At 56.4% G+C, this 27,957-nt stretch overlaps 4 protein-coding genes across 4 annotated transcripts; 2 read left to right on the forward strand and 2 right to left on the reverse strand.

The window, feature by feature from the left end:
• Nucleotides 1-133: 133 nt before the first annotated feature.
• Nucleotides 134-2,134, forward strand: MIND_00721400 (uncharacterized protein; the record flags this gene model as incomplete). The annotated part of the gene is made up of 2 exons (XM_037363915.1): nucleotides 134-444; nucleotides 502-2,134. 2 exons carry the CDS (start codon nucleotides 134-136, stop codon nucleotides 2,132-2,134), a joined length of 1,944 nt encoding a protein of 647 aa, XP_037219559.1.
• A 10,669-nt stretch (nucleotides 2,135-12,803) lies between these two features.
• MIND_00721500 (uncharacterized protein) lies at nucleotides 12,804-18,886 on the forward strand (the record flags this gene model as incomplete). Its single annotated transcript, XM_037363916.1, has 12 exons — nucleotides 12,804-13,563; nucleotides 13,613-14,819; nucleotides 14,878-14,948; nucleotides 15,001-15,096; nucleotides 15,146-15,547; nucleotides 15,602-17,033; nucleotides 17,086-17,156; nucleotides 17,210-17,356; nucleotides 17,405-17,998; nucleotides 18,049-18,685; nucleotides 18,742-18,812; nucleotides 18,864-18,886. The coding sequence occupies 12 exons, from the start codon at nucleotides 12,804-12,806 to the stop codon at nucleotides 18,884-18,886; spliced, it is 5,511 nt and encodes a 1,836-aa protein (XP_037219560.1).
• A 2,938-nt stretch (nucleotides 18,887-21,824) lies between these two features.
• On the reverse strand, nucleotides 21,825-22,958 carry MIND_00721600 (uncharacterized protein; the record flags this gene model as incomplete). Its single annotated transcript, XM_037363917.1, has 1 exon — nucleotides 21,825-22,958. The coding sequence occupies one exon, from the start codon at nucleotides 22,956-22,958 to the stop codon at nucleotides 21,825-21,827; it is 1,134 nt and encodes a 377-aa protein (XP_037219561.1).
• A 437-nt stretch (nucleotides 22,959-23,395) lies between these two features.
• On the reverse strand, nucleotides 23,396-27,370 carry MIND_00721700 (Beta-galactosidase; the record flags this gene model as incomplete). The annotated part of the gene is made up of 21 exons (XM_037363918.1): nucleotides 23,396-23,613; nucleotides 23,666-23,942; nucleotides 23,990-24,132; nucleotides 24,179-24,268; nucleotides 24,321-24,591; nucleotides 24,642-24,973; nucleotides 25,023-25,243; nucleotides 25,290-25,421; nucleotides 25,472-25,528; nucleotides 25,577-25,785; nucleotides 25,830-25,852; nucleotides 25,898-25,912; nucleotides 25,964-26,041; nucleotides 26,087-26,145; nucleotides 26,194-26,344; nucleotides 26,399-26,477; nucleotides 26,527-26,675; nucleotides 26,721-26,830; nucleotides 26,884-27,081; nucleotides 27,130-27,206; nucleotides 27,260-27,370. The coding sequence occupies 21 exons, from the start codon at nucleotides 27,368-27,370 to the stop codon at nucleotides 23,396-23,398; spliced, it is 3,000 nt and encodes a 999-aa protein (XP_037219562.1).
• Between the last annotated feature and the right edge of the window lie 587 nt (nucleotides 27,371-27,957).

Here is a 27,957-nt window from a genome sequence, read left to right on the forward strand (position 1 = left end):
TACTACAAAAAATTGACCATATGTTTTACATATGCCAGTTTGACGCGGTGGCAGGTTTAGCAGCCGAGTGAAAGTGCATGTGCATTGCCTCGAAACGCATTGATCGCGTTCAAGCTTGTCTTTTACCACCGTTATGAAGTCTCTTCGCAAGAGCTTAAACTCTAGCAAAGACGGTGGAAGCATTCGGGCCCAAATCTCGACCCCGTTGCCTGCCGTCAGCAAGGCACAATCGACAATCCAACCCCCTCAGAAAGTAATTCGCGCATTGGGCGACTATCGGCCTCAAGCGCCACAACAACTACCTTTCAAGAAAGGCGACTTCTTCCACGTCTTGCGCGATGTCGATATTGGCGGAGCTTGGTATGAGGCCCATAATCCAATGACTGGGGCGCGTGGGCTGGTCCCAAAAGACCATTTTGAGGAATTCAACAAGAATGCCGCTGCGTGTGTTTATTGTTCGCTATCGTTGACTCTTCTAAACTAATGCACTATTACTACCAGCCTTAGAGCCCTCAGCATGCCTGCCACACCATCGGGCCCACAATTCCTGGGACCGCCGCCAACACCGCAAACCCCGAACCCTCAATCACCCAAATCACCCAAAACACAAGTTTTCTACGCCATCGTCCAACACGACTTTTTGGCCGAGCGAGATGACGAACTCGATGCAAAGCGAGGAGATGCGATAACAGTTGTCGCTCAGTCTAATCGTGAATGGTTTGTGGCCAAACCAATCGGGCGAATAGGCCGCCCTGGACTAATCCCCGTCTCCTTCGTCGAAATTCATGACCCTGCCACCGGGCGCGCTATAACCGATGTGAATGCGCTCATGGACCGTGGAGACTTACCTCGAGTCGAGGATTGGAAGCGGGCTGTTTACAACTACAAGCAGAACAGCATCGCCCTCGGTGTTATTGATGGTCCTTCAGCCAGAGACTCTGTTCCCAACAGTCCATTCATCACCAACCAACCCCCTCCACAACTCGCCGCAGTGTTGGAGCCCGCCATCAGTGTCCAAGGTCCATCACCACAAGATCATAATTACTCTAATCCGCCCAACCCCCCTCCCTCCTCAGAGCCGGAAATCCAACCAGAAGGCATACTACTTTCCGCTAATGTGGTTTCTTTCCACTTCGAGATGGATGAATATTGGTTCCGTGTCGACGCAATATTCCAGCCCTACACCACTCCTGGTACCCCTCTCCCTCCCGCCAAATCCCTCATTCTCTTCAGAGTCTACAACGACTTCTACGACTTCCAAGTCTCTCTTCTAGATACGTTTCCCAGAGAAGCGGGCCGAGAACCACCACATCCCAGAATGCTACCATATATGCCTGGTCCAGCGCAGGACGTTGATGACGCGCTTACGGCGACACGGAGAACTGAACTGGACGAGTATGTGAATGGCCTGTGCGATTTGAGCAACGTTGGTGCCAAATACGTTTTGGAGCATGCTGTTGTGAGGGAATTTTTGGCCATCAAACCTGGCGACGTTGAGAACTCGATTCCTCCACGCACACAAGAGATTGATGCCTTATTCGGCGATGATGTTCAAGACTCATTTGGTCGGTTAACGGTGGACGACCGGCAGAGTCAGTATGATGATGAGAATGGTTATGTCTCTCCCGGGCAGCAAATCCAGCATCCTTACAACCAAACGGACCAACGACGACCATCGGCGGAGTCAAACCATCTCTATGCACCTGGACATCAGAGAAATGGGTCATCATCCTCCCGCTCACAGTCTCCGCCTGCTTCTGGGTGGAACGACCCCCCACCGATGACTTCTTCCCCTTCCACATCCTCCCGTGGCTCCAATCCTCCTTCGACACGGTCACGGTCTGATTCGGTTGCCAACATCAACTCTCCTTCCATTTCTGCTCAAAACCCTCAAACGGCGTTTGTGAAAATCAAGATCTTCGATCGTGTTGCTGACGATCTGATTGCTATCCGTGTCCATCCGCGAGTGACTCATATTGAATTGATGGACAAGGTGCAATCAAGGTTGGGCTCAGAGGTGGCCAACCTGAGGTATCGGGACAGCATGAGCAATGCTTTTGTGGGCCTCGACAGTGACCAGCAACTACGAGCGTGGATAGATGCCACCGACAAGCACGTGCTGTACGCGGATTGACTCAATTTCGACTCTGTGCAATATACTGTGGTTATATAATACCTTCCCTTTGGAGGGTTACTGGACCATTGGTTGTTAAATAACGTTGTTGTTGTCTTTACATGCTGTAATAGTATCTACCATGCCTGCCTTTCTCGAGTTCAACAGGGTCACAGTTTCACAGTTGTGACTGTGACCCGACTTTCCAACTTGCTTCAAGCCATGTGCGTCTCAGTCCGTCGAGGAGGTGAAACCGACCTCACTCACCGCTCCAACGGAAGGCAGATGGCACCCGCTGTTCCGCGGATGCGCTCAAGACATGCCCCTCCCCGAAATCTCTTAAATATGGTTTTAACACTAGAGAGTATTCAGCCTCTGGGCACCCTTTACGCCGTCCTAACGAAATTATGAAATCTGTTACGATCACGACTCTTTCTCTGTTATTGGCGGCCGTCGAAGCTTTGCCCCGGGACACCAACGCCCAGCGGCTAGCTCGTGGTCTGCCACCATTAGCACCGCGTCGGCGCGATCCAGGTATTTGCTAATATTCTGGTCGCTGCTAAATTTTATTGATATTTTTTTGTTTTCCGTAGCCGATGTGAATGCCAAAAGACATAAGCCTTCTTCTACCCCGTTCAACTGCGCCCCGAAGCAGACCTTCTGCTGCTCGGGCTATACATCTTCCAACAGCCAGCAAGGCCGCGACATCCTCAAGCAACTCGGCATCCGTGCGGATACCTGTGGTGAGACCCTCGGAACCGGTTGTGCTGCTCTTTCGGGTGGGGTTTGGTGAGTTAATCTGCAATCTAACGCTGCCCGTCTCCTCACTTAGGTTTCGTAGTTCTTCTGGGACACCCGCTAAATGTTGTGGAAACCTTGTTGGCGGTGATCATGGAATGGACTGTCAGAGAAGTGAGTCCCTTCGCATTTCCATTTTTGTTGTACTTTTGCTGACGGTTGCCGCAGTTGCTCAATCTACTTCCTCATCACGTGCTTCATCATCGTCGTCGTCGAGCTCTGTAAATTCGCGCTCATCTGTTCCCGTTTCGTCGTCGAAATCGAGTTCTTCCTCTGGTGCATCTAGTTCTAGTGCAAAATCATCGTCGTCCTCGAGCTCTGTTAGACCCAGTTCGCAATCCAGCTCCTCCTCTGTCCGGGCGTCGTCTAGTTCGATCCGGTCGAGCAGCGCCTCCAGCTCACGTGCTAGTTCAAGTTCGTCACAAAGCTCGTCCAAAGCTTCCAGCTCTTCTGCGCGATCATCGAGCTCTTCATCTGCCAGTTCAGCCAAAGGCAGCAGCTCTGCTGTCTCGTCATCGGCACGGCCTTCATCGTCATCCAGCTCGGCTAAAGTTAGTAGCTCAAGCTCGAGTCGGTCAAGTTCGGTTGCCTCCAGCTCCCGTCTCTCGTCTTCTTCCTCTCGGGCTAGCTCTTCGCAGTCATCATCATCAGCACGCCCTTCGAGCTCGTCCAGCTCAGTGAGAGTTAGTTCAAGTTCAAGTCGATCGAGTTCCGGAGTTTCATCATCGGCACGACCCTCTTCTTCTGCGTCCAGCTCGGCTAGAGTTAGCAGCTCCAGCTCAGCCCGGTCCAGTTCGGCTGCCTCGTCCAGCTCCCGTGCCAGCTCGTCGCAGTCCTCATCATCTGCGCGTGCTTCCAGCTCGTCCAGTTCAGTCCGAGTCAGCTCATCATCGGCCCGACCGTCATCTTCGTCTTCGTCTTCTAGTTCGGTTCGGTCCAGCTCGGCTGCATCATCCAGCTCGCGTGCCAGCTCGTCTTCATCGTCTGCACGCCCTTCAAGCTCGTCCAGTTCAGTCCGAGTCAGCTCATCATCGGCCCGACCGTCATCTTCGTCTTCGCCTTCTAGTTCGGTTCGGTCCAGCTCGGCTGCCTCGTCCAGCTCGCGTGCCAGCTCGTCTTCATCGTCTGCACGCCCTTCAAGTTCGTCCAGCTCGGTCAGAGTTAGCTCCAGTTCATCATCGGCACGGTCTTCTTCCTCCAGCTCGGCCCGGGCAAGTTCCAGCTCGGCCGCCTCGAGCTCCCGTGCCTCTTCGAGCTCGGCTTCTTCATCAAAAGCTTCGAGCTCAAGCCTCTCTCAGATCAAGCTCGGTTCCGTCCAGCTCACGTGCTAGCTCCTCTTCGTCCAAGGCCTCGAGTTCGAGCTCTGTTGCCTCCAGTTCGCGTGCATCATCTTCAGCGCGTTCTAGCTCATCACAGTCCTCTTCTTCGCGCCCTGTTTCACAGAGCTCCTCTTCGTCCAAGGCGTCGAGTGCTAGTTCGTCTATCCGCTCTTCGAGTTCTGGTAATTTTTCTTTTTGACTTGACTTTAATAATAATTGCTCATATCTTTCCAGTTCCGAGCTCCTCCAAAGCCAGCTCGAGTTCCAGCCGATCCAGCTCGGTTGGCTCCAGCTCACGTGCCTCGTCATCCTCTTCATCGAGTGCGCGTGCTAGCTCGTCGCAGTCCTCCCGGTCTTCTTCGCAGAGCTCGGTTTCGTCCAAGGCGTCCAGCTCTAGCGCCAGCTCTTCTGCACGTGCCTCCAGCTCGAGTTCCGTTCGCTCCAGCTCTGTCAGCCCCAGCTCTTCGTCATCCAAGGCTTCAAGCTCTAGCGTTGCCTCGTCATCGGCGCGGTCCTCCAGCTCGGCCAAATCCTCCTCGAGCTCAGCTGCTTCTAGCTCACGTGCTTCGTCCTCATCGAGCATCCGTGCCAGCTCTTCTTTGAGTTCATCTTCCAAGGCATCATCCAGCTCGTCAGCACGTTCCTCATCGGCCTCCAGCTCCGCCAAATCCAGCTCGGCTGTTTCTAGCTCACGTGCCTCATCTTCGTCCAGTGCGCGTGTCAGCTCTTCCAGCTCGTCAGCCCGCCCTTCGAGCTCTGCAGCTTCTAGCTCGGCCAAATCCAGTTCCAGCTCGATCCGATCAAGCTCGGCTTCTAGCTCACGTGCTTCGTCTTCTTCGTCCAGCGCGCGTGTCAGCTCCTCGCAGAGCTCTTCCTCCAAGGCGTCCAGCTCTTCAGCCCGTCCCTCGAGCTCCGCCTCTAGCTCTGTCAAATCCAGCTCTAGTGCCAGCTCGATCCGATCAAGCTCGGCTTCTAGCTCACGTGCCTCGTCGTCGAGTGTCCGGTCCAGCTCTGCCCAGAGCTCCTCGTCCAAGGCGTCGAGTTCCTCCGCCCGTTCCTCGAGTTCTGCGGTTTCCAGCTCGGCCAAATCCAGCTCTAGTTCTTCGATCCGATCAAGCTCGGCTGCTTCTTCTAGCTCGCGGGCGTCGTCTTCGGCTTCGTCCAGCGCCCGTGTCAGCAGCTCGTCCAGCTCGTCAGTCCGCCCATCGAGCTCCTCCGCCTCCAGCTCAGCTAAATCCAGCTCGAGTTCGATCCGATCAAGTTCGGCTGTTTCTTCTAGCTCACGTGCTTCCTCGTCCTCGGCTGCTGCTTCGTCGAGCATCCGCTCCAGCTCCAGTTCTGCGTCGAAAGCCTCGAGCTCCAGCTCGGTTTCGTCGCGCTCTTCGTCTGGTATGTCCATTGCTTTATTTTATTTCTATTTTAATGAACTTATTTTGTGTTGTTACAGCTTCGAGTTCTGCCCGCCCTTCGTCGTTGGTGTCCTCGTCCAGCGCGCGTTCCAGCTCATCGGCATCTAGCTCGGCCAAGTCCAGCTCGGCTGTCTCTAGCTCACGTGCTTCGTCCTCCGCATCATCGTCCAGCGCTCGTGCCAGCTCTTCCCAGAGTTCTTCGTCCAAGGCATCGAGCTCTTCAGCACGTTCCTCGAGCTCTTCAGCTTCTAGCTCTGCCAAATCTAGCTCCAGCTCCAGCTCTGCTAAATCGAGCTCCAGCTCTGTTGTCTCCAGCTCGCGCGCTTCCTCTTCATCCTCGAGTGTCCGCGCTTCCTCTTCATCTGCGTCCTCGAGCCGCACCAGCTCTTCGCAGAGCTCTGCTAAATCCAGCTCCAGCTCGATCCGATCAAGCTCGGCTATCTCCAGCTCACGTGCCTCCTCATCGGCCTCCTCTAGCGCTCGCGCCAGCTCTTCGCAGAGTTCATCCTCTGCACGCCCATCCAGCTCTTCGGCGTCCAGCTCTGTGAAATCGAGCGCTAGCTCTTCGGCCCGATCCAGCTCGGCGGTTTCGTCTAGCTCACGTGCCTCTTCTTCATCGGCATCGTCGAGCGCCCGCTCCAGCTCTGCACAAAGCTCGTCCTCCTCCAAGTCGTCTAGCTCGTCTGCGCGCCCGTCCAGCTCATCCAGCTCATCGGTCCGATCAAGCTCGGCGGTTTCCTCCAGCTCACGTGCCTCGTCCTCGGCATCGTCGAGCGCCCGCCCTTCCAGCTCTTCGGCGTCTAGCTCACGTGCTTCGTCGTCGTCGGCATCGTCCAGCGCGCGTGTCAGCTCGAGCTCCTCCTCTGCTCGCCCGTCCAGCTCCGCATCTAGTTCGGTCAAGTCCAGCTCTGCCGTCTCATCTAGCTCACGTGCCTCCTCTTCGTCGGCATCGAGCGCCCGTTCTAGCTCTGCGTCGAGCTCACGTGCCAGCTCTGCATCAAGCTCCTCCCGAATCTCCAGCTCTTCGGCGCGTCCTTCAAGCTCCTCCGCGTCTAGCTCGGTCAAGTCTAGCTCTGTCGGCTCTTCCAGCTCACGTGCCTCTTCTTCGGCATCGTCGGCATCGAGCGCCCGTGCTAGTTCCAGCTCCGCGTCCAAGTCCTCGAGTTCTAGCTCTGTCCGCTCCTCGTCTGGTATGATTTTTCAATCTTCTGTTGATTATTGTCTGATTTTTTGTCTTAGCTTCGAGTTCAGCGCGTAGCTCGTCTGCATCTAGTTCGGCCAAGTCCAGCTCTGCCGTCTCAAGTTCTCGTGCCTCCTCATCATCGTCGGCATCGAGCACCCGTTCTAGCTCTGCTTCCAGCTCCCGTGCCAGCTCCAGCTCGGCGTCGTCTGCCCGCTCTTCGTCTGGTATGGTTTTTTTTTTCAATTTTTTGTTGATTATTGTCTGATTTTTGTCGTAGCTTCGAGTTCAGCGCGTAGTTCCTCTGCATCTAGCTCGGCCAAGTCCAGCTCTGCCGTCTCAAGTTCTCGTGCCTCATCCTCGTCGGCATCGAGCATCCGTTCTAGCTCTGCATCCAGCTCCCGCGCCAGCTCCAGCTCTGTCTCTTCAGCGCGCTCCTCCAGCTCTGCTGCGTCTAGCTCCCGTGCCAGCTCTTCCGCTTCTAGCTCGGCTAAGTCCAGCTCTGCCGTCTCCAGTTCCCGTGCCTCCTCGTCGGCATCGAGCATCCGTTCTAGCTCTAGCGTTGCATCCAGCTCACGTGCTAGCTCCGCTTCGAGCTCTTCTTCCAGAGTCTCCAGCTCCTCAGCACGCCCGTCCAGCTCCTCCTCGTCTAGCTCGGCCAGGTCCAGCAGTTCTGCCGTGTCTAGCTCACGTGCCTCAAGCTCCAGCTCTGCCTCTTCCGCGCGCTCTTCCAGCTCCGGTGTGTTATCTTTTCTTCTCAAAATAATCAAAATACTTACTTTGTCTGCAGCTTCGAGCTCTGCCCGATCCAGCTCCGCGTCTAGTTCGGCCAGGTCAAGCAGCTCTGTCGTCTCCAGCTCACGTGCCTCCTCCTCGTCGGCATCGAGCGCCCGTTCTAGCTCCGCGTCCAGCTCTGTTCGCTCCAGCTCCAGCGTCAGCTCTTCGGCCCGTCCTTCAAGCTCGTCTGGTGAGATTTTCTTTTCTTATCATTATCGTTATCTGATCTAATCTTATCCAGTGTCGATCCGCTCCAGCTCTGCTTCTAGCTCCAGCGCTATCCGCTCCAGCTCCAGCTCTGCGCCTTCTAGCGCCCGCTCGTCGTCTGCTTCCTCCTCTTCGTCACGTGCCTCCAGCAGCTCCAGCTCTGCGCGTGCGTCATCGAGCAGCGCCTCTTCAGCGCGATCGTCCAGCGCGTCAGCGTCGTCTTCTGCTAGTCGTTCATCATCCGCATCATCGTCATCAGTCCGGTCGTCGTCCTCGGCCCGGCCGTCTAGCAGCCAGTCTTCGTCCTCTGCGCGCTCCAGCAGCTCCGCTTCCTCATCGGCCCGTTCCAGCAGTGCCTCGTCGTCACGTGCCTCTTCGAGCGCGCAATCCTCCTCCTCCGCTCGTTCTAGCAGCGCGTCGTCTTCCGCCCGCCCGTCGTCGAGCTCATCCTCTGCTCGCTCTAGCAGCAGCAGCAGCAGCTCCTCTGTCCGGCCATCATCTTCTTCGTCCGTGATCCGATCAAGCTCTGCTTCTTCGTCGGCCCGCTCTTCGTCGGCGTCGTCCTCTTCTGCCCGGCCTTCTAGCTCGTCGGCGTCCTCGGCCCGGCCCTCCTCGTCCTCGTCAGCGCGTTCGTCCAGCTCGTCCGCGGCTTCGTCCTCAGCCCGCTCGAGCAGCGCGTCGTCGTCCTCGGCTCGGTCATCCTCGGCCAGCTCTTCTGCCCGTTCTAGCAGCAGCAGCAGCTCCGCCCGCCCATCGAGCTCCGCATCATCATCATCCTCCGTGATCCGATCAAGCTCCTCGTCTTCTGCCAGATCTTCCTCGAGCTCTGCCCAGTCTTCGTCTGCGCGCTCCAGCAGCAGCTCCTCTGTCAGACCATCTAGCTCGTCGGCATCTTCGGCCCGGTCTTCATCAGCCTCCTCGTCGATCCGATCAAGCAGCAGCTCAGCTCAATCTTCCTCCGCCCGGTCGAGCAGCTCCGCCCAATCGTCCTCCGCTCGCTCTTCCAGCTCCGCGTCTGCTTCTTCGGCTCGTTCTAGCAGTGCTTCGTCCTCGGCCCGGTCGTCAAGCAGCTCTGGTGTGTCTCAATTTCTTTTGATGTATTTTTTCTTAATCACTTTTGAAAAGGTGTCTCAAGCTCCGCGCGCTCCAGCTCTGCCTCTTCTTCTGCCCGCTCGAGCTCCAGCAGTGCTTCTTCAGCCCGTCCTTCGTCTAGCAGCAGCTCCGCATCGTCACGTGCCTCCTCCAGCGCGTCATCCTCCGCTCGTTCCAGCAGCGTTTCCTCGTCGGCTCGCTCATCCAGCTCCGCGCAGTCGTCCTCTGCTCGTTCTAGCAGCGCATCCTCCTCGGCACGTTCGTCCAGCTCTGCCATTTCCTCATCACGTGCTTCGTCGAGTGTGCAGTCGTCCTCCGCTCGTTCTAGCAGCGCCTCGTCTTCATCCGCGCGCTCTAGCAGCTCTGCACCTTCGTCGTCACGTGCATCTTCCAGCAGCGCCTCCTCGTCTGCTCGCTCTAGCAGTGCCTCGTCGTCTGGTCGTTCATCATCCAGCTCCGCGCAGTCCTCTTCCGCTCGGTCTAGCAGCGCCTCTTCCTCGGCCCGTTCTAGCAGCAGCTCTGCGCCGTCATCGTCACGTGCATCTTCCAGCAGCGCTTCCTCCTCTGCCCGGTCGAGCAGCGCTTCTTCTTCCGCCCGCGCTTCGTCGAGCTCTGCCCTGTCTTCTTCGGCCCGCTCTAGCTCCGCATCATCCTCATCAGCGATCCGATCAAGCTCGTCGTTGTCGTCGTCGGCGCGTCCCTCGTCTAGCTCGTCTGCGCGTAGCTTGTCTGCATCGTCGTCGTCTGCCCGCTCCAGCAGCGCCTCTGCCTCTTCTGCTCGCTCCAGCAGCTCCGCGGTGTCATCATCACGTGTCTCGTCTAGCAGCGCGTCGTCTGCTCGTTCCAGCAGCGCGTCCTCTTCGTCTGCCCGGCCATCAAGCTCTAGCAGTGTCTCGTCACGTGCTTCGTCGTCATCCAGCTCCTCCTCGGCGCGTCCTTCGAGCTCGGCTTCTTCTGCCCGGTCAAGCAGCAGCGCCTCGTCCGCTCGCTCTAGCAGCAGTGTTTCTTCTGCCCGGTCTTCCAGCAGCTCGGGTATGTTTTGCTTTTTTGATAACTTTACAAATAGGCTAATGATTATGTTGCAGTTGTTTCCAGCTCGACCCGCTCTAGCTCGTCTTCCATCAGGCCCAGCAGCAGCGCCTCATCTGCCCGGCCTTCGAGCTCTAGCAGTGCTTCGTCACGTGCTTCGTCCAGCTCCTCCTCCTCGGCGCGTCCTTCTTCGTCGAGCAGCGCGTCGTCCTCAGCACGTCTGTCGAGCTTGAGTTCTTCCGCCCGCTCTAGCAGTGCTTCGTCTGCCCGGTCTTCGAGCAGCTCAGGTATGTTAATTTCTATTATTAATCTTAGATAAAATGCTGATTTGTGTGACAGGTGTCTCCAGCTCTGCGCGCTCTAGCTTGTCATCGTCTGTGATTCGCTCCAGCTCCAGCGCCAGCGCATCTTCCTCTGCGCGTTCGTCGTCCAGCTCGGCGTCGTCGGCCCGGCCCTCATCTTCTAGCTCTGCGAGCCGCTCCAGCAGCGCGTCCTCCTCGTCTGCACGCTCAGCATCGTCCAGCTCGGCCCCGTCATCCTCTGCTCGGGCCTCTAGCTCGTCGTCTGTGATCCGATCAAGCAGCTCGGCGTCGGCGTCATCGGCCCGGTCCTCTTCAGCGTCCTCCTCCTCTGCGCGGTCCAGCAGCGCATCGTCTTCTTCGGCCCGCTCTAGCAGCGCGTCATCGTCGTCTGCCCGCCCATCTAGCTCTTCGGCGTCCTCGGCCCGGCCTTCTAGCTCATCTGCGTCGTCAGCGTCCTCCGCCCGTTCGAGGTCATCCTCCGCCCGCTCCAGCAGCGCGTCGTCAGCGTCTTCGGCCCGGTCTTCGTCAAGTGCTAGTGCCAGCTCCAGCGCGCGCTCCAGCAGCAGCAGCAGCGCCTCGTCAGCCCGCTCCTCCAGCGCCGCTTCGTCATCGTCGGTGATCCGATCAAGCAGTTCGGCGTCCTCGGCCCGGCCTTCTAGCTCGTCGTCGTCCGCCCGTTCGAGCAGTGCTTCATCTTCGGCACGGTCGTCGAGCAGCTCTGGTATGTTTTTATTTCTAATGTTGATTGTTCTATCCAACTTACATTCTCTTAACAGGTGTCTCCAGCTCTGCGCGGTCTAGCTCGTCCTCCTCCGCGGCCCGCTCCAGCTCAAGCAGCAGTGCCTCCTCTGCCCGCCCGTCGAGCTCATCCAGCCAGTCGCGTTCGTCTAGCTCTGCATCTGCCAGCTCCTCGTCTGCGCGTTCCAGCAGTGCTGCGTCGTCGTCACGTGCCTCGTCTAGCTCTGCTTCCTCTTCGGCCCGGTCGTCTTCCAGCGCTGTTTCGTCGTCAGTCCGCAGCAGCAGCAGCTCCTCTTCTGCTAGACCGTCTAGCTCCAGCTCATCGGCCCGGTCTAGTAGCGTGTCCTCCTCAGCGCGGTCGTCTAGCTCAGCTGCATCTTCGTCGGCTCGTTCATCTAGCTCGGCATCTGCCCGTTCTAGCAGCAGCGCCAGCGCTTCATCTGCCCGTTCGAGCAGCTCGGCTCAATCTTCGTCCATCCGTTCCAGCAGCAGCGCATCGTCTGCCCGTTCGTCCAGCTCGGCTTCGGCTTCGTCAGCCCGTTCATCTAGCTCGGCTTCGGCCTCATCAGCCCGGTCGTCCAGCTCAGCGTCGTCTTCATCGGCCCGGCCATCAAGCTCCAGCTCGGCGCGCTCTAGCAGCAGCAGCAGTGTTTCGTCTGCCCGCTCTTCATCAAGTTCGGCTTCGTCTGCCCGCTCGTCAAGCTCTGCCCAATCTTCTTCCTCTGCTCGTTCCAGCAGCAGTGCCTCGTCTGCCCGCTCGTCATCATCAGTCCAGTCATCCTCGAGCAGGCAATCAAGCTCTTCTTCGGCACGCCCCTCTAGCAGCAGCAGCTCGGCCCGGTCGTCAAGCTCAGCTCCTTCTTCCGCTCGCTCCAGCAGCAGCGCCTCGTCCTCTGCCCGCCCAAGTAGCAGCTCAGGTATGACTAATGCATCTGATCGTATGCTTGATTAATTGAATTTATTGCAGGTGTTTCGAGTTCCGCGCGGTCTAGCTCGTCCTCTGCAATCCGCTCCAGCTCGAGCAGTGTCTCCTCTGCGCGTTCTTCGTCGAGCGCTGTGTCTTCCTCGATCCGCTCCAGCAGCAGCAGCGCCTCTTCGGCTCGTTCATCTTCCAGCTCGGCTCAGTCCAGCTCGGCTCGTTCTAGCAGCAGCGCGTCGTCCTCTGCGCGGTCTAGCTCCAGCGCGTCCGCTTCTTCGGCTCGTTCGTCGTCCAGCTCGGTTCAATCTTCCTCGGCCCGCTCGAGCAGCTCCTCCTCGGCGCGCCCCTCCTCAAGCTCTGTCCAGTCTTCGTCCGCTCGCTCCAGCAGCGCGTCGTCTTCTTCGGGCCGCCCATCAAGCTCTGCATCAGCCTCATCATCGATCCGATCAAGCAGCAGCGGCTCTTCTTCGGCTCGGTCTAGCAGCAGCTCCGCCCTGTCGTCTTCGTCTGCTCGCTCGTCCAGCGCGTCGCAGTCTTCATCCGTGCGCTCTAGCAGCTCGGCATCGTCTGCCCGCCCATCGAGCTCCAGCTCGGCACAGTCCTCGTCACGTGCTTCCTCCAGCGCCAGCCAATCGTCCCGCTCTAGCAGCAGCGCCTCCTCGGCACGTGCGTCGTCGAGCTCTGCCTCGTCTGCACGCTCTTCCTCGAGCTCGGTCCCTGGCTCTTCCTCCAGCCGCGCATCATCATCATCTTCGGTGATCCGACCAAGCAGCTCGGTGTCGTCGTCCGCGCGTCCATCTAGCTCGTCCGTGTCGTCATCTGCCCGATCGTCCAGCGCTTCATCCTCAGCCCGGTCTAGCAGCTCTGGTGTGTTATTTTCTCAATTATCATGTGTTTTGTCAGCTGACGTCATTGGATAGTTGTCTCAAGCTCGGCGCGGTCTAGCAGCAGCGCCTCCTCTGCTCGCTCGTCTAGTTCTGCTCAATCCAGCTCCGCTCGCTCTAGCTCCAGCGCTTCTGCCTCCTCGGCCCGGTCCAGCAGCAGCGCCTCCTCTTCTGCCCGCCCATCAAGCAGCAGCGTGTCGTCATCAGCCCGCTCATCTAGCTCGGCGCAATCTAGCTCGGCTCGTTCCAGCAGCAGCAGCGCTTCCGCATCTGCTCGTTCCAGCTCCAGTGCTTCTGCTTCATCGGCCCGTTCCAGCAGCAGTGCTTCGTCGTCTGCTCGTCCATCAAGCTCCAGCGCTTCGTCAGCCCGTTCATCTTCTAGCTCGGCGCAGTCCAGCTCGGCTCAATCCTCTTCTGCTCGTTCTAGCAGCAGCGCCTCTTCGTCGGCCCGCCCAAGCAGCAGCAGCAGCGCTTCCTCCGCTCGCTCCTCAAGCTCTGCCCAATCATCGTCGGCTCGCTCTAGCAGCAGCGCGTCTTCTTCCTCTGCTCGCCCATCAAGCTCAAGCCAGTCATCATCGGCCCGGTCTAGCAGCAGCGCTTCCTCCGCTCGCTCGTCTAGCTCGGCTCAATCGTCATCTGCCCGTTCAAGCAGTGCCTCGTCCTCTGCCCGCTCATCAAGTTCGGCCCCTGGTAGCAGCTCCTCATCTGCCCGGTCCAGCAGCAGTGCTTCCTCTGTCCGTCCTTCGTCCAGCTCAGTTCAGTCTTCGTCGGCCCGTTCATCCAGTAGCTCTGGTTTGTTTGCTTTCTTTATCATTATATCATCTTTGCTAATATTTGACTTTCAGTGACGTCAAGCTCCGCTCGCTCAAGCTCTGCCCAGTCCTCGTCTGCCCGCTCCAGCAGCAGCGCATCGGCATCTTCGGCTCGCTCTTCCAGCTCTGCTCAGTCCTCATCTGCTCGCTCTAGCAGCGTGTCCGCCTCCTCCTCTGCCCGCTCGTCCTCCAGCGCGGCCCAATCCTCCTCCGCACGCTCTAGCAGCAGCAGCGCCTCCTCCGCCAGACCCTCGAGCTCGGCATCATCTTCATCAGTGATCCGATCAAGCAGCGCATCGTCCTCCTCCTCTGCCCGCCCGTCGTCAAGCTCCTCTGCCTCGGCGCGGTCCAGCAGCGGCTCTGCTTCCTCGTCGTCACGTGCATCCTCCTCTAGCGCCTCTTCTGCGCGTTCAAGCAGCTCAGCCGCGTCGTCGTCTGCCCGCTCTAGCAGCAACGCGTCGTCCGCTCGCTCCAGCAGCTCAGCGGCATCTTCATCACGTGCTTCTTCTAGCTCTGCCTCTTCGGCTCGCTCTAGCAGCGCGTCTTCCTCTGCTCGCTCCAGCAGCTCGGCGGCATCTTCGTCACGTGCTTCCTCCAGCTCTGCCTCCTCAGCTCGCTCCAGTAGCGCATCCTCGTCGGCCCGCTCGTCGAGCTCTGTTCAGTCCTCGTCAGCCCGCTCAAGCAGCGCCTCGTCAATCCGCTCATCAAGCTCTGCCTCGTCTGCCCGTTCATCCAGCTCGGCTCAGTCTTCGTCAGCGCGTTCTTCGTCTAGCTCGGCATCACGTGCTTCTTCCAGCGCAAGCCAATCTTCGCGTTCAAGCAGCGCTTCCTCCGCCCGTTCATCCAGCTCGGCTCAATCTTCGTCGGCGCGTCCTTCGTCTAGCTCGGCGTCACGTGCCAGCTCTTCGTCAGCCCGTTCATCATCTGCCTCGTCCGCTCGCTCTAGCAGCAGCGTCTCGTCACGTTCTGGCAGCTCAAGCTCCCGCTCCGCCTCCTCCGCCTCGTCGCGCATCAGCAGCTCTGCCTCCCGGACTTCTTCGGCTTCTGCATCGCCATCAGTCACATCGGTCACCTGTCAAACGAAGGAGACCTACTGCTGCGACTCGCTCGAGGACCCGCGCGGTGGCTATGGTGGCGACTGCCTCAAGAATGAGGGCTTAAGCCCCAACTCGAACGTTGGTGACCAGATTGGTGTGGGATGTGCTGTTGCCACCAAGGACTCGAACGGCAACTTGTCTTGGTGAGTGTTTTTTTTTCGTTCTTGTCGTTTGGATCATGTTTCTGACCTCAATGTGCAGCCCCGCATCCAAGAAGCCGGCAAGCTGCTGTGGCAAGCGTCGCGGTAACGTTGCGTTCCACTGCTCGCCCGGTGAGTTGGCCCCCTTGCCCATTTCTTGTCAGTTCTGAACTATACTTGTCAGAAACCTTGTCCAGCGCTTCTTCGTCTCGCTCCTCTACCCGGTCGTCTAGCTCCGCCTCGTCGTCTGTCCGCCCCAGTTCCTCCAGCTCCAGCAGCTGTACGTCAATTTTCCCTTGATCTGATCCGTTTGCTCACGTGATTTACAGCGCGCCCGTCGTCCAGCTCGTCGGCCCGCTCCAGCAGCTCCGCCTCCTCCTCCTCGGCCCGTCCATCCAGCTCCGTGTCGTCACGTGCATCCTCCAGCGCGTCGTCGGCTCGCTCTAGCAGCTCGGTCCAGTCATCCTCCGCCCGCTCCTCCAGCTCCGCCTCGTCACGTGCCTCGTCAAGCGCTGCGTCCTCGTCTGCCCGCCCCAGCAGTGCTTCGTCGTCAGCTCGTTCGTCGAGTTCGGCTCAATCGTCATCGGCTCGGTCTAGCAGCTCTGTCCAATCCTCGTCTGCCCGCCCCTCGAGCTCTAGCCAGTCGTCACGTGCCTCGTCAAGCGTTGCCTCTTCCTCTGCCCGCTCCAGCAGCGCTTCGGCGTCCTCCGCTCGTCCATCAAGCAGCTCTGGTAAGTTTTATTCCCTCCTCTTTTACTGACATAGATGACTGATTGCCTCGTCAGGTGTCTCGAGCTCCGCGCGCTCTAGCTCAAGCAGCGCGTCGTCTGCCCGTCCATCGAGCTCCAATAGCGCCTCGTCACGTGCTTCGTCAAGCGCTGCATCCTCGTCTGCCCGCTCCAGCAGCGCTTCGTCGTCCGCTCGTTTGTCGAGTTCGGTTCAGTCTTCGTCGGCTCGGTCCAGCAGCTCCGCTCAATCCTCGTCTGCCCGCCCATCGAGCTCTGGCCAGTCCTCGTCGGCTCGTTCCTCCAGCTCAGTTCAGTCCTCATCACGTGCCTCGTCAAGCGCTGCGTCCTCGTCTGCCCGCTCCAGCAGCGCTTCGTCGTCGGCTCGTTCTTCGAGCTCGGTTCAGTCTTCATCACGTGCCTCGTCAAGCGCTGTCTCTTCCTCCTCCGCCCGCTCCAGCAGCGCTTCGTCGTCAGCCCGTCCTTCCAGCTCAGTTCAATCATCGTCGGCTCGGTCTAGCAGCTCAGTTCAATCATCATCGTCTGCCCGCCCCTCGAGCTCTAGCCAGTCGTCGTCACGTGCCTCGTCAAGCGCCGCCCAATCCTCGTCTGCCCGCTCCAGTAGTGCTTCGTCGTCGGCTCGTCCTTCGAGCTCGGTTCAATCATCGGCTCATTCCTCGAGTTCGGTTCAGTCTTCGTCGGCTCGGTCCAGCAGCTCCGCCCAATCTTCGTCTGCCCGCCCATCTAGCTCTGGTCAGTCCTCGTCGGCTCGTTCCTCGAGCTCAGCTCAGTCGTCATCACGTGCCTCTTCGAGTGCCCAGTCTTCGTCGGCTCGGTCGAGTAGCCAATCTTCGTCTGCCCGCTCCAGCTCCGTCCAGTCGTCGTCACGTGCCTCGTCCAGTGCGCAGTCCTCGTCGGCTCGCTCGTCTAGCTCTGTGCAATCGTCCTCGATTCGCTCCAGCAGCAGCAGCGTCCGCCCATCAAGCTCTGCTTCCTCATCAGTGATCCGATCAAGCTCGTCGGCCTCGTCAGCCCGCCCGTCGTCGAGCTCCTCCGCATCGGTTCGCTCTAGCAGCGCCTCCTCCTCGTCTGTCCGTCCGTCGAGCTCCAGCAGCGCTGCTTCGTCACGTGCTTCCTCAAGCAGCTCCTCGGTCCGGTCTTCGAGCGCAGGATCTTCGTCAGCTCGTTCATCCAGCTCGACTTCGTCGGCCCGTCCGTCGTCCAGCCAATCCTCTTCTGCTCGCCCTAGCAGCTCCTCTGCCCGTGTCAGCAGCTCTGCCTCTAGAGTCTCGTCTTCCGCCTCGCCCTCAGCGTCGTCGGTCACGTGCTCCTCCAAGGAGACTTACTGCTGCGACTCGCTCGAGGACCCCCGCAGCAACTACGGTGGGGAGTGCCTCAAGAACGCCGGTCTGAGCGAGAACTCCAGCGTCGGTGACAACATTGGTGTGGGATGTACCGCGGCAACCAAGGATGCGAACGGTAACCTGTCTTGGTGAGTTTATTTCCGAGCTTCATTGGTCTTGTTTTTCTGAAGTGATGTATAGCCCTGGAAACAAGAAGCCCGCGAACTGCTGTGGTGACCGCCGTGGAAACTACGCGTTCCACTGCTCGGCTGGTGAGTTGTATAAAAAATTTATGAGTCTTCAAAATGCTAACTTAAATGAATAGCCACTTTGTCCAGCGCTTCGCAATCCCGTTCGTCAACTTCGAGTCTCAGGGCGTCCAGCTCCTCGTCCGCCCGTGCCTCTTCTTCGTCCGCCGTCAGCTCTAGCGCCCGCGCTTCGTCTTCTTCCAGCGCTCAGCGCTCGTCAAGCTGTGAGTCAATTCTCCCAATGATGCCATCAATACTTACATAAATTTTAGCAGCTGCGGCAAGCTCAAGCAGTGTCCGGGCTTCTAGCTCGTCCTCTGCGCGTGCCTCCTCGTCGTCTGCCCAATCCTCGTCGGCCCGGTCTAGCAGTGCTGCATCCTCCTCCTCTGCCCGCTCCAGCAGCTCTGTTGCCTCATCGTCACGTGCCTCTTCGAGCGCTGCCCAATCTTCGTCTGCCCGCTCCAGCAGCGCCTCGTCGTCGGCTCGTGCTTCCAGCTCGCCCCAGTCCAGCTCGGCTCGTTCATCCAGCTCGGTCCAACAATCGTCGTCGGCTCGGTCTAGCTCTGCCCAATCTTCGTCTGCCCGCCCCTCCAGCAGCAGCTCTGCCCAGTCTTCGTCACGTGCCTCGTCAAGCGCTGTCCAATCCTCGTCTGCCCGCCCCAGCAGCGCTTCGTCGTCGGCTCGCGCGTCGAGTTCGGTTCAATCTTCGTCGGCTCGTTCCTCCAGCTCGGCTCAACAATCGTCGTCGGCGGCTCGGTCTAGCAGCTCGGTTCAATCTTCGTCTGCCCGCCCCTCGAGCAGCTCTGCCCAGTCGTCGTCACGTGCGTCTTCGAGCGCGGCTCAATCGTCGTCTGCCCGTGCAAGCTGTGCGTTTTTTTTTTTTGAAATCCTAGCAATATACTGATAATTTGAACAGCTTCTGCAGCGGCCTCTAGCTCATCGAGACCCGCTTCAAGCAGTGCAGCTCCGTCTTCTTCAGCCAGAGCCAGCTCTAGTCAGGCGGCTTCGTCTTCGTCAAGGCCCGCTTCTAGCAGCGCTGCCCCATCTTCTTCGGCCAGGCCCAGCTCGAGTTCACAGCAAGCACCTAGTTCATCACGTGCTCCCTCTAGCAGTGCTGCTCCGTCCTCCTCAGCCAGGCCCAGCTCGAGTTCGCAACAAGCACCTAGTTCATCACGTGCTCCCTCTAGCAGCGCTCCTGCTGCCGCCCCGAGTAGTTCAGCCAGGGCTGCCTCCTCGTCTGCACCTGCCCCCGCTGCCGCGCCATCATCAGCCGCCCCCGCTTCACGGCCATCGAGTGCGCAACAACAGCAACAGGCCCCCTCCAATGCAAACGCGGCCCCGCAACAACCCAGCGCCTCCAACAAGGCCCGTCGTGCTCAGGCGCCTAACGCGATGGGAACTTGTGCCAAGGATGAGGTCAAGTACTGTTGCGAGGAGTTGTCGCCCCCGACATACTCGCTCCTCTCCTCGCTCAAACTCAGCGCTGCTAAGGCTGGCGCTGCCCTCGGCATGAACTGCACTCCCGTAACAAAACTGCGTGGAAAGGAAGCTTGGTTAGTTTCTCTTTTTTGTCCTTCAATAAACATACGACTTACGCCTTCTCTTTTAGCTCCTCTACGCTCAAAGCCGTCGCCTGCTGTACTGGTCTGATTGGCTCCACCGGTCTTGACTGTATCTCCAGTGCGTCCCGGTTCTTCTCACCAACCCTGGCCTCTGACAATATTTCTTCAGCCGACTTGTTCACCCGTCTCTGATTCGGTTTTCTTTCTCTTTTTCCATTTCTCTCTAGATTGATTTCTCTCATCTCTCACCCCCCTCCCTCTTAGATCTGTATAACAGGAACTGTACCCCCTAGACTTCATGTACGAATTGTTTTTGTGGCTTTCTGTGGCTGGAATGCGTGGGTGGTGCCGCGTACGTCCGACCAGAGACTGCCTCAAAACGTTCACCTTTTCCCTCATGTAACAATGACTCGTCTTTTCCGCTTTCTCCGGCGACCGTCGTGGGGGTGTGCACCGCGCGGCCGAGCTTGGGATTGTGGGGGAGGCGTTTCATTATTTTCTTCGGTGGGTGCTTCTCGACTTTCTGCGACTGGGCCAGCGTAGGTGTGCACTATGTCTGGTTTGGCTCTCTGATTGTTGACCTCACTCATCGCGTCCTTTTTTCCATTGGTCTCTAGGCTTTCTTTGCAGCAGGCGGCGCAGGTGTGCACTGTGTCCGTTTGTCTCGGGATCGTCGACGGTGGAGCTGCTGAGGCAGCGTCCATAGCGTGACCGCGTAGCTTAGTCAGCACATCATCTGTATCCTTGCTACTTCCATATCGACTGCGTTTCCCGCCTAGACCGCCCTGCCATCCCCATGTGGTGACGAGAGTGCGTTTTGCACAACCCCGCATCCAACCCGAAGGATCGACCGTCGAGTGCTTGACGAGACACCGTGCTAGCAGCACGAGAAAAATTTTCACCGCAACTCAACCTGCGAGACCACACCATGGCCATCTACTACGGCTATGCCACCCCTTATGATGATGGATACAACCACACCTACAACTACGACGACTACCAGGAGGACATTGACTACAGTCCTTCAGCGAACTCGGGGCTAGATGACAACTTCGAGGACTACTACGACACTGAAGCGGCCCGGGAGGGTTTATTTCCGGGCGAAGTGGACATCTGGGAGGAGCAGTATGTGGAGGAGACAGACGAGGTAGAAGTTTCAGAGGCGTGGGGCAGTGATGACGAAGAACTCAGTCAGAGAGGACATTGGGAGGAGTACGACGAGGCCCGAGATATCTCGGAGGCGGACTACGGCGGCCGAGAAGACGGGTGCGAGTATGACCAGGGGAGCTTCGCAGTGGGGCGCTCTTTTGAGGAGCCGTATTCCGACGACACACATCCTGCCTTCGACTTCACCGGGTCTGACGACACCCGGTACGAAGAACTGTCGCTTGAGGAGCTCCAAGGCATTTACGACCGCCACGAAGTTGCGGAGGAGGACCGGGAGGCTTTCAGAGAGATGCTGCGGGAGCTTTACATGTGCGAGATCGAAGAATACCAGTTCATTCAAGATGGCTATGTGTGGGACAACAATACTGGCGAATACATTCACCCTGCAACAACCCAGGCAACAGACTCGGAGGGTCCCGCCATTGATGACCAGATTGCGCAACTTCGCCTCGTGGATACACCAGCACTGCAACCAAGTAAACCAGCCCCTAGTATCCTCTCGAGCAGTTATACTCCGGGTCGGGATATGTATGCACCTTCAGTTCGGCGGCCCAACCAACCACATAGACCTCCACGGGCTCCTCGCATATGCCCGCCGGGGTGGTCCTTGAACGCATTTGGCTACCCTGAACGACCAGCGCCACAACACCGTCGGAACCCATTGCCTCGACCAGTGCCGAAGGGCCAGAAAAACGTGGCACGGGCCAGAGAGCATCCCCCGCACCTGTCGGTCACTCCCAAAGGTGTTGGTGGGATGAGAGATGCTGCACCCAAAGCCACAGTTGCTATCGTTGCGGACAATAGCAACTGCACCTTGGCCACACCCTCTCTCCCCTCCACCAACACAACCACCCCTAAGCTCGGAGCAGCTATCACCACTTTATCAGTGCAAGCGCCGAGTGCCCAGATGGGCAGCGACAACGACGGCAGCAATACTGGCAAGGTCCCCCAGCGTGATATCGGACCGAGACGGACCCGTGGCCCACCAGACAAGCTGCCGAGTACTTCTTCAGCAAGAGAAGCTCGATCCCGCGCAACTCCCGCAGCTCATATTGACAAGATGAGCGCGCTAGCCCAACGGCGCAGGAATGCTCTGCGACGGATCGCTGCCAAGAAATGACTATTTTTTTTCTCTCCTGCTCGTCTTCATTTGCTCTCATACATTACAGTCTTTTAGTTCTTTTTTTTCTAGATAGGCTTTTTCCGGACGAGGGCGTCCGTTTACTCGGAGGGGGGAACCTGGAGCTGCTGAGGCAGCGTCCATAGCGTGACCGCGTAGCTTAGTCAGCACATCATCTGTATCCTTGCTACTTCCATATCGACTGCGTTTCCCGCCTAGACCGCCCTGCCATCCCCAACGGCATTTGGTAAACTGGACATTTCCACCCTCCCTTTTTTCACCCACTTCTCTCTTCGCATGTATTCGTTGTCGCTGGCCTTTCTGCGGGGGAAATGCGGAGGTGGCACTACGTACGTTCACCCGGAGACTGGCGAGCGGCGATGCAGTTTTGTACTCGCCTAGTTGTACTTTTATTCATGTATTTCGTTGCGGCTGGTTGAAGGCTGGGGTGTGCGCGGGTGGTACCGGGCACGTGTCTCGGCTGGAGATCGGTTTGTGGCGAGCTAGACTTTTTTGTATTCCGTATGCAATCTATTTGGGTTGGGGGTCTAATAACTTGGTGTTAGTTTTGAGTTTTTCCACATAAGCAAAAATAAAGAATTTAGAAGCGACAACGAGGACGTTCACGGAACTACTAGTAATATGCCTATACTTACTTATAGACACCTCCAATGGGATGTTAATCGTGCTCGAATATCGGGCAATCCTCCAGTAGGACCTCATCGTCTTCTTCGCGCTCGGCCTTTCTCTTGAAAGCCTGTGCGACGACCTGCATCAGCTGCAAAACATCCGGAGCGAAGGCGGCGATTCTCCACAATCGGGCACTGGCCAGACTTTCCACGCTCACGAGTTTATCCCAATCACAGAGAGTACTTCCGTCCATTTGGCATAGCCATTATCGGAAAACAGGCCCACAGATCCGAGCAGGTTTTTCACAGCCACCAGCGGTATTTTGGTCGTTTCGAGGAATTCCTCGAAATAGTGTCCCTGGACAGGGGCCATGCACGCCGCTTCGAGCCAGTGCCAATACGCGCCGTGTGGAATTGTGTCAGCAAGATTACGCGCGTCGAGCGGGGTGCCGAAAACGTGGCGCGAGAGAACGTAGGCGGTCATGAAGCAGTCGAGGCGGTGGGCGAGGATGTCGCCGGCCCGGTTTACGTCAGCCACGTCTCTGATGCGACACAGCCGCATTGCGATGGGGATCTCGCCTCGGCGCGTGATCCAAATGTGGCGAACGGCGTAGCACAAGTAGTCGGAGGGATGGTCCAGTTTTGAAGGGTCGATCGAGGCAATCAGCGCCTTCAGGTCAGCGACCAGCACCTTGGCAAAGTCAAGATCGGTCTGGGTGTACTTGAAGTATCGTGGAGCCTCGTCGACAAGCTTGGGCAGAAGGAACGCCTTGATGTTGAGAGGTTTGGCTTGGAGTAGACGGTCGTGAACCGGGGAGACCTTGTCGAGAACTGACCATGGCAGCCCTGGCACTGCCCAGCATGGGTCATTGCATTCTGGCATCCACAGTTTCACATTTGAGGAGGAGGAGGAGCGCTGGAGTGTTTGGGCTAGTTCTTCTAGCGAAATGCTGACCCCTTGACCAAGATGTACATGTCCTGCGTCGCAAGGGGCCAATATGGGAAGAAAGAGGGTGTCATCTGAACCGTCTCGCAAAAGCGCGACCGTCTTGCGGACATACGCCAGATACTGACGCTTCAGCTCTCCAGGGGACCGACGAATTCGAACGTATCGGTCCGGGGGGCCTGCGACGAAGACAAGGTCGGATTCATAGCTGCCCAGCACAAACGAGTAGCACCGTTTGCTGTATGACGGCAACTGCGAAATTGGCTGGTTTGCATAGACCACGAAGTGGTTGAGTGCCTGTCGGGCAAGAATAGACGGGAAGCTGCAGAAGACATAGGTGCATGCAGCGTTGATCGCCATGGAAGGCGAGGACGACGCCAAAAGAACGATTGTGTGGAACATGGGTGGTTGGAACAACTAGTGGAAATGTGGGCGATGAGTCAGCCACTCGTTTCTCTACAATCGTTTGGGTACATGAGCGGCTACTGGGTGCACCAGGTTAATACTGCGCGGGTTAGATGACCATGGATTTTTCGAAGAAAGTCAAGGTTTTGTGCACCATCCAAACTGGTAAACCAGGTGAATTAGCAGGACACCTGCATAATTGTGAAGACCTCACTGATATGACTTTTACTAGTCCACACGGAGAAAACATGTTATCTCGAACGTTCGGCATAAGTATTGTCAATGGTGGTGGTGGTTCTTTTAAGCAGCTTTGATTTCACTGTTGCCATCGGAATTTTCTACACCGCCGGGTCATTGGGAACAACGCGGCACCAGGTCATACACTCATCATAGTTGGATTCATTCTCCTGCTCACTCAAACCAAGATAACAAAATTAGAAGACATGCACTCGTGGGACCCATCCTGGGGATGGGGCATTCGCCACCTTGCCCATGCTACTCTCCACCCTCGCTGTTGTGACCAGCCTCAGCGAATCCACGTGACCGCCAGCCGCGTCCAGCGCCCACAACGACACCGCCAAAGTATTCTGGCCGTTGTAGTTCAGGATGCCCTGCGGCACGGGGAAGGACTTCTGCGGGCCAATGTTGTTGACTGTGAGCGGGACTTAATAGCCGTTTTTGAAAATGTTAAGATCTAAACCTACCGTATTTGCCAAATTGATAGCCGTTCACGAAGAGCTGGGCCCGGAAGGCGGCGGTGGTTGCGGTTGCGTTGGTGAACACGAGCGCCATGGGGTAGTCGACACCAGCCGGGATGTCCAAAGTAAAAGTTGTGCGATAGAACGCAACACCAGCATGGCGCAGTCCGGTCATAGGGCTCCCCTTCACCCAAGATGCGTCGTTGAAGCCGGGAAGATGCCAGCCTTGACGCTCGCCAAATAGCCCACCTTCATTCAACGCTCCGCGAGTTGTGTCAATATACTACAAAAGCGTCAATTTTTGCGATGGTGAGAGCTTGTCAGGCATACATCCTCTCCGCCCAGATTACCGGCAACCTTCCACACGCCGGACGCGGTTTTGTCGGTCCCCACAAACGAGTAGCTCAGAATTCCACGTGGTGTCTTGAACACTTCCCCTGCAGCCCACCAGTTTTCCTCGTTTCCCATGTGGTCTGCAATATAAATCAGGAAAGCATTAGAACTCGTTGAATGAACTACCTTGCAAAATTGTGAGCACATGCTGCGAGTCCTTAGACAACGTCGACGGGAATGAGAAGGTCCCATTGAAATTAGAAAGTGCCCCGTCGCCTTTCGAATAATCATGAATATTTGGACGAATTCACGATCAAGTCCGACGCACCTTTCCATGAACCAATGAAAGTCTGATCCAGCCAAACCGAAAATCCAAACGCAGCCCCACCCTGAACACCGACGTTGAAGCCCTTCTCGAGCCCCGAAGCAGCAAAATGATGGCGCCAGAGAATACTGCCCGTATGGAACCCATAATCGCCCGCGTAAAGGACAACAGTCGTGTTGGGCGGGGTTGGATTAACCGTGGTCTTGTGATCTGCGACTGTCCAAGAGGCATCAGAATATTGGGGCTGGATTTCAGGAAGGGAATCCGCTGTTTTCTGCGATTTACATTAGTCAGATCACATTTCGAGCCAAAATGGTTGAGTACCCATGGCAAGGAAGCGAGATTGGGTAGTGATATCGGGGGAAGGGAGCCCGCTCTTTGACCTGTGAGTGTGCCTTGCGGAGTTTTCGCAAGTGCGAGTTTGGCACCGTTGACGGAAACAGCTTGGAATAACTGTGGGGCGATAATCTCGAAAGTTACAGGCTGCGTTGTATTGAAGTCACCAGTGAGCTGAAGAGCCCCTGCAGACGCGGTAACCGAGCGCAAAAGATAACCGCCCTTGACAATGATAGGATTCTTCTGAGTCGAGTGTACGAAACTCTGTCCGAAAGCTGTTGCTGGATTCAGGACCCAAAAGTCATAAGCGTTGGCACGATCTTCACGAAATGTTAGTTGTTAAAAACTCAAATGACTTCAACCTCTTACCGAGAATGTACAAGAGAACATTCCCGACTCGGACAACCGTTTGGCCAGACGTTACATATTGTAATGCCAAGCCGCCATTTCCTAACAGTTTTGTCTTGATCTTGCCCGCACCAGAGACAACATTCGCTGTTGGGATAGCTGCACCGAACTTGAAAGCAGTTTCATGGAGCTCCCCCTTATTGCCATAAACCAAAATGACATCGGTCGAGTCAATAGTGGCCCTGGACAACAATAAGCAAGTGAGTTAACAGACTAAAGTATATTCACCATGTCAGTATTTCTCCCGTCGAGTAAAGCACAGTGGTTGAACCAGCACTGTAATCAACCACGTGGATTTTCGAATCTTTGCCATTGAGGGCAAGGGACCCGCCAATTGTTGGAATGGTTAGTTGTCCGATACTACATTGTAGTTGTTTCAGACGCAGAGCAAGTCAGAACAGGTTTCGCACCTTGTAGGAAGCGTCAAGCTGTAAGTCTGATCATCGTTTACCGAAGCATCGGTTTGTCTTTCCACAATTACCACAACGATCGAGTCAATCCCATCAGAAACTCACCGCACGACATAAAAAGCAGTTTTGTTGCCGACGAAATCAAGCAGTTGGGTTGTTTTGAGGGCCTGATTTCCAGTGAATGAGCCTTGAGTCGCAAATATGTTGGTTGGTTGTGAGGTGAGGAAGGCCGGTGATACGGAACGGAAGTAGGCTTGGAGTTTCAATTCGTATGCCTTTTCTCGTAAAGTGCGATCTTCAGCAATTGCAGAACCCTGCTGAGTGTTAGCCGCGCTTCAATTGGGTACAAAATATTCACGTAGTCATATGACGTATATACACCTTTTTTGGTCAAGTCACTTTTCTCAGCCAGATAATAAAACCTACCAGGATGCGCAATACCTAATTAGACAGATCAGAACGGGAAATATTCTTTCCAAGAGTATAATTTACCGCCCCAATTTGTCCCGCCATATAACATGTAAAAGTTCAAAACCGTCGAAGCCATGGCGAATTGATTTTTGTAGAAAACTGTCATAAACATCAACTCGTTGCATGTGGATCAGGCAAACAAACCTCTTTCGAAAGCTGGACCCAGAAGCTGCGCGCAACTTTCATATCCAAACCCGCCCCAGCTTTGACAATATTCAGTCAATGAGCAAATAACGCAGAAAAAGACTAACGGATCGAAAGCGCCACCCTGAAATTCGTAAACTGCATTTGGCGCTTGTGGATTGATTCCAAGGTGTGCTCCCCAGAAGTATTCGGGGACCGCATCGGAGAGCCAGACATCAGGGTGTGAACAGTCGAAACCATTAGGATACGAGTCATAGCCTGGATAGTTCGTGTTAGTCATAGTGCAAAAAGGCAGGCATGTCGAATGCAGACCATAGATGTCCACGTTCGTGTAGTGAGAGCCCGGCCACGCATCATTGACAGTGAGAGGCACGGTAACGCCGCTAGAGCGCTGGGAAAACGTTTGAGCTAAGACAGAGAAAAGTCATGAGCAGTAGCACCATGATAGATTTGAGGTTGGCTTCGTATTCGAAATCTTCAGTATATGGCGCTTGAAATCCGCTATACTCGTTTTCGACTTGAACGAGGATTATAGGGCCACCGTTCGTGATTTGGTTTTTTGCTAAAACCTTTCCGATTGAGGTCATATCTGGAAGAAGATTGGATTATGATTCGGACACAGGTTTTCACTCACAGTCGGTGTATGCTTCGACGTAGGATGCGTTGCTTGTTCGCCACAGACCCGAAGTATGGGTGCCCCATCCCGGAAAACCACCCCCCGTTACTTCAGCATTGATGTAAGGCCTAGAAATGTCTCAGTATCATTGACAAGAGTACCCACAAGAAAAAAAAAAAACCCTGGTCGAGCGATGACATATAATCCTGCCTTTTTGGCTGCATCAAAAAACGGTTGCAGGTCTCTGAATCCCTCGAATGAGATCCCAGCGCCGCGTTTAGGCTCATGCAGTCCCCAGAAAAAGTAGGCTGATATTGCAGAGAATCCGAGCGATTTGACTTTTTGCAGAACGTCGAGATAGAGGCTTGGAACAGGCAGCCTAAGGTAGCCATGAGAAATGTCTCTCTTGAGTTCGAGGGGCACATACCGGAATGGATGAATTTCTCCACTGAATACGTCGACTCGTGTCCCATTGATGATAAGTGAATATTGGTCCCAAGTAACCTTCAACAAATGTAGTGGTGAGTACGAGCCGAGAAACGTTAGATATCACGGACAATGTTTTGTAGCACATCGGTTTGGGATTGACGCGTCAGACGAGGACTACGTTGACCACCAGCAAGTGTGCCTAGCGCCGCTAAGAACGCTACGAATTTTGGAAGGAGCATGTTGTGGGACGTTGCTTGCCACTGGGTCGCATGTCTTTATGAACGACGTGGTTTTAAACGGCGGTCTTTCCTCGGGCTGTACCAGCTGACTGACGCGCCAAAGCCAGTCGGTAAGGCGCGTTTGCGACTACAGACAGTGTAATGTCGTCGTGACCTAATATCGATAAAGTGAGTAAAAAAGGTCTTGCGTGTGTCCCATCGGCGCATATTGAGCTCTATCGCACTGCACTTTTTTGCAAAATGACAGATGAAGGCCATCGGGATGTCGCGGACCGGCGACGACGTCTTTCAATGGTGTTTGAATTGAAGTGAGAACCCGAAATCAGTCCGGGGCAGGTAGAGACGATTAACATTCGATTTCATGCTTGTGTATCCCAGTTAACTTCTTCGCCTGAGGGTTCTGCTCAGTCTGATGTGGTTCTGAACGAACCAGAAACGTGTCAGAGAAAGATCAAGCGTGATCGTGACCGTGTGACCAGTTGGCTTTCTCGACTTGCCATCGTCGCTGCCGACTCAGTGCTAGGTCCACAGCACAGACCATTCTTTTGTCTCTTCCAATACCCTATCGAGGGAACCTCCACTCTTTC

This window comes from Mycena indigotica, assembly GCF_014461135.1.
Source record: "Mycena indigotica strain 171206Taipei chromosome Unknown Mind.scaff0006, whole genome shotgun sequence".
In the NCBI taxonomy this organism is placed as follows: Eukaryota; Fungi; Basidiomycota; class Agaricomycetes; order Agaricales; family Mycenaceae; genus Mycena; species Mycena indigotica.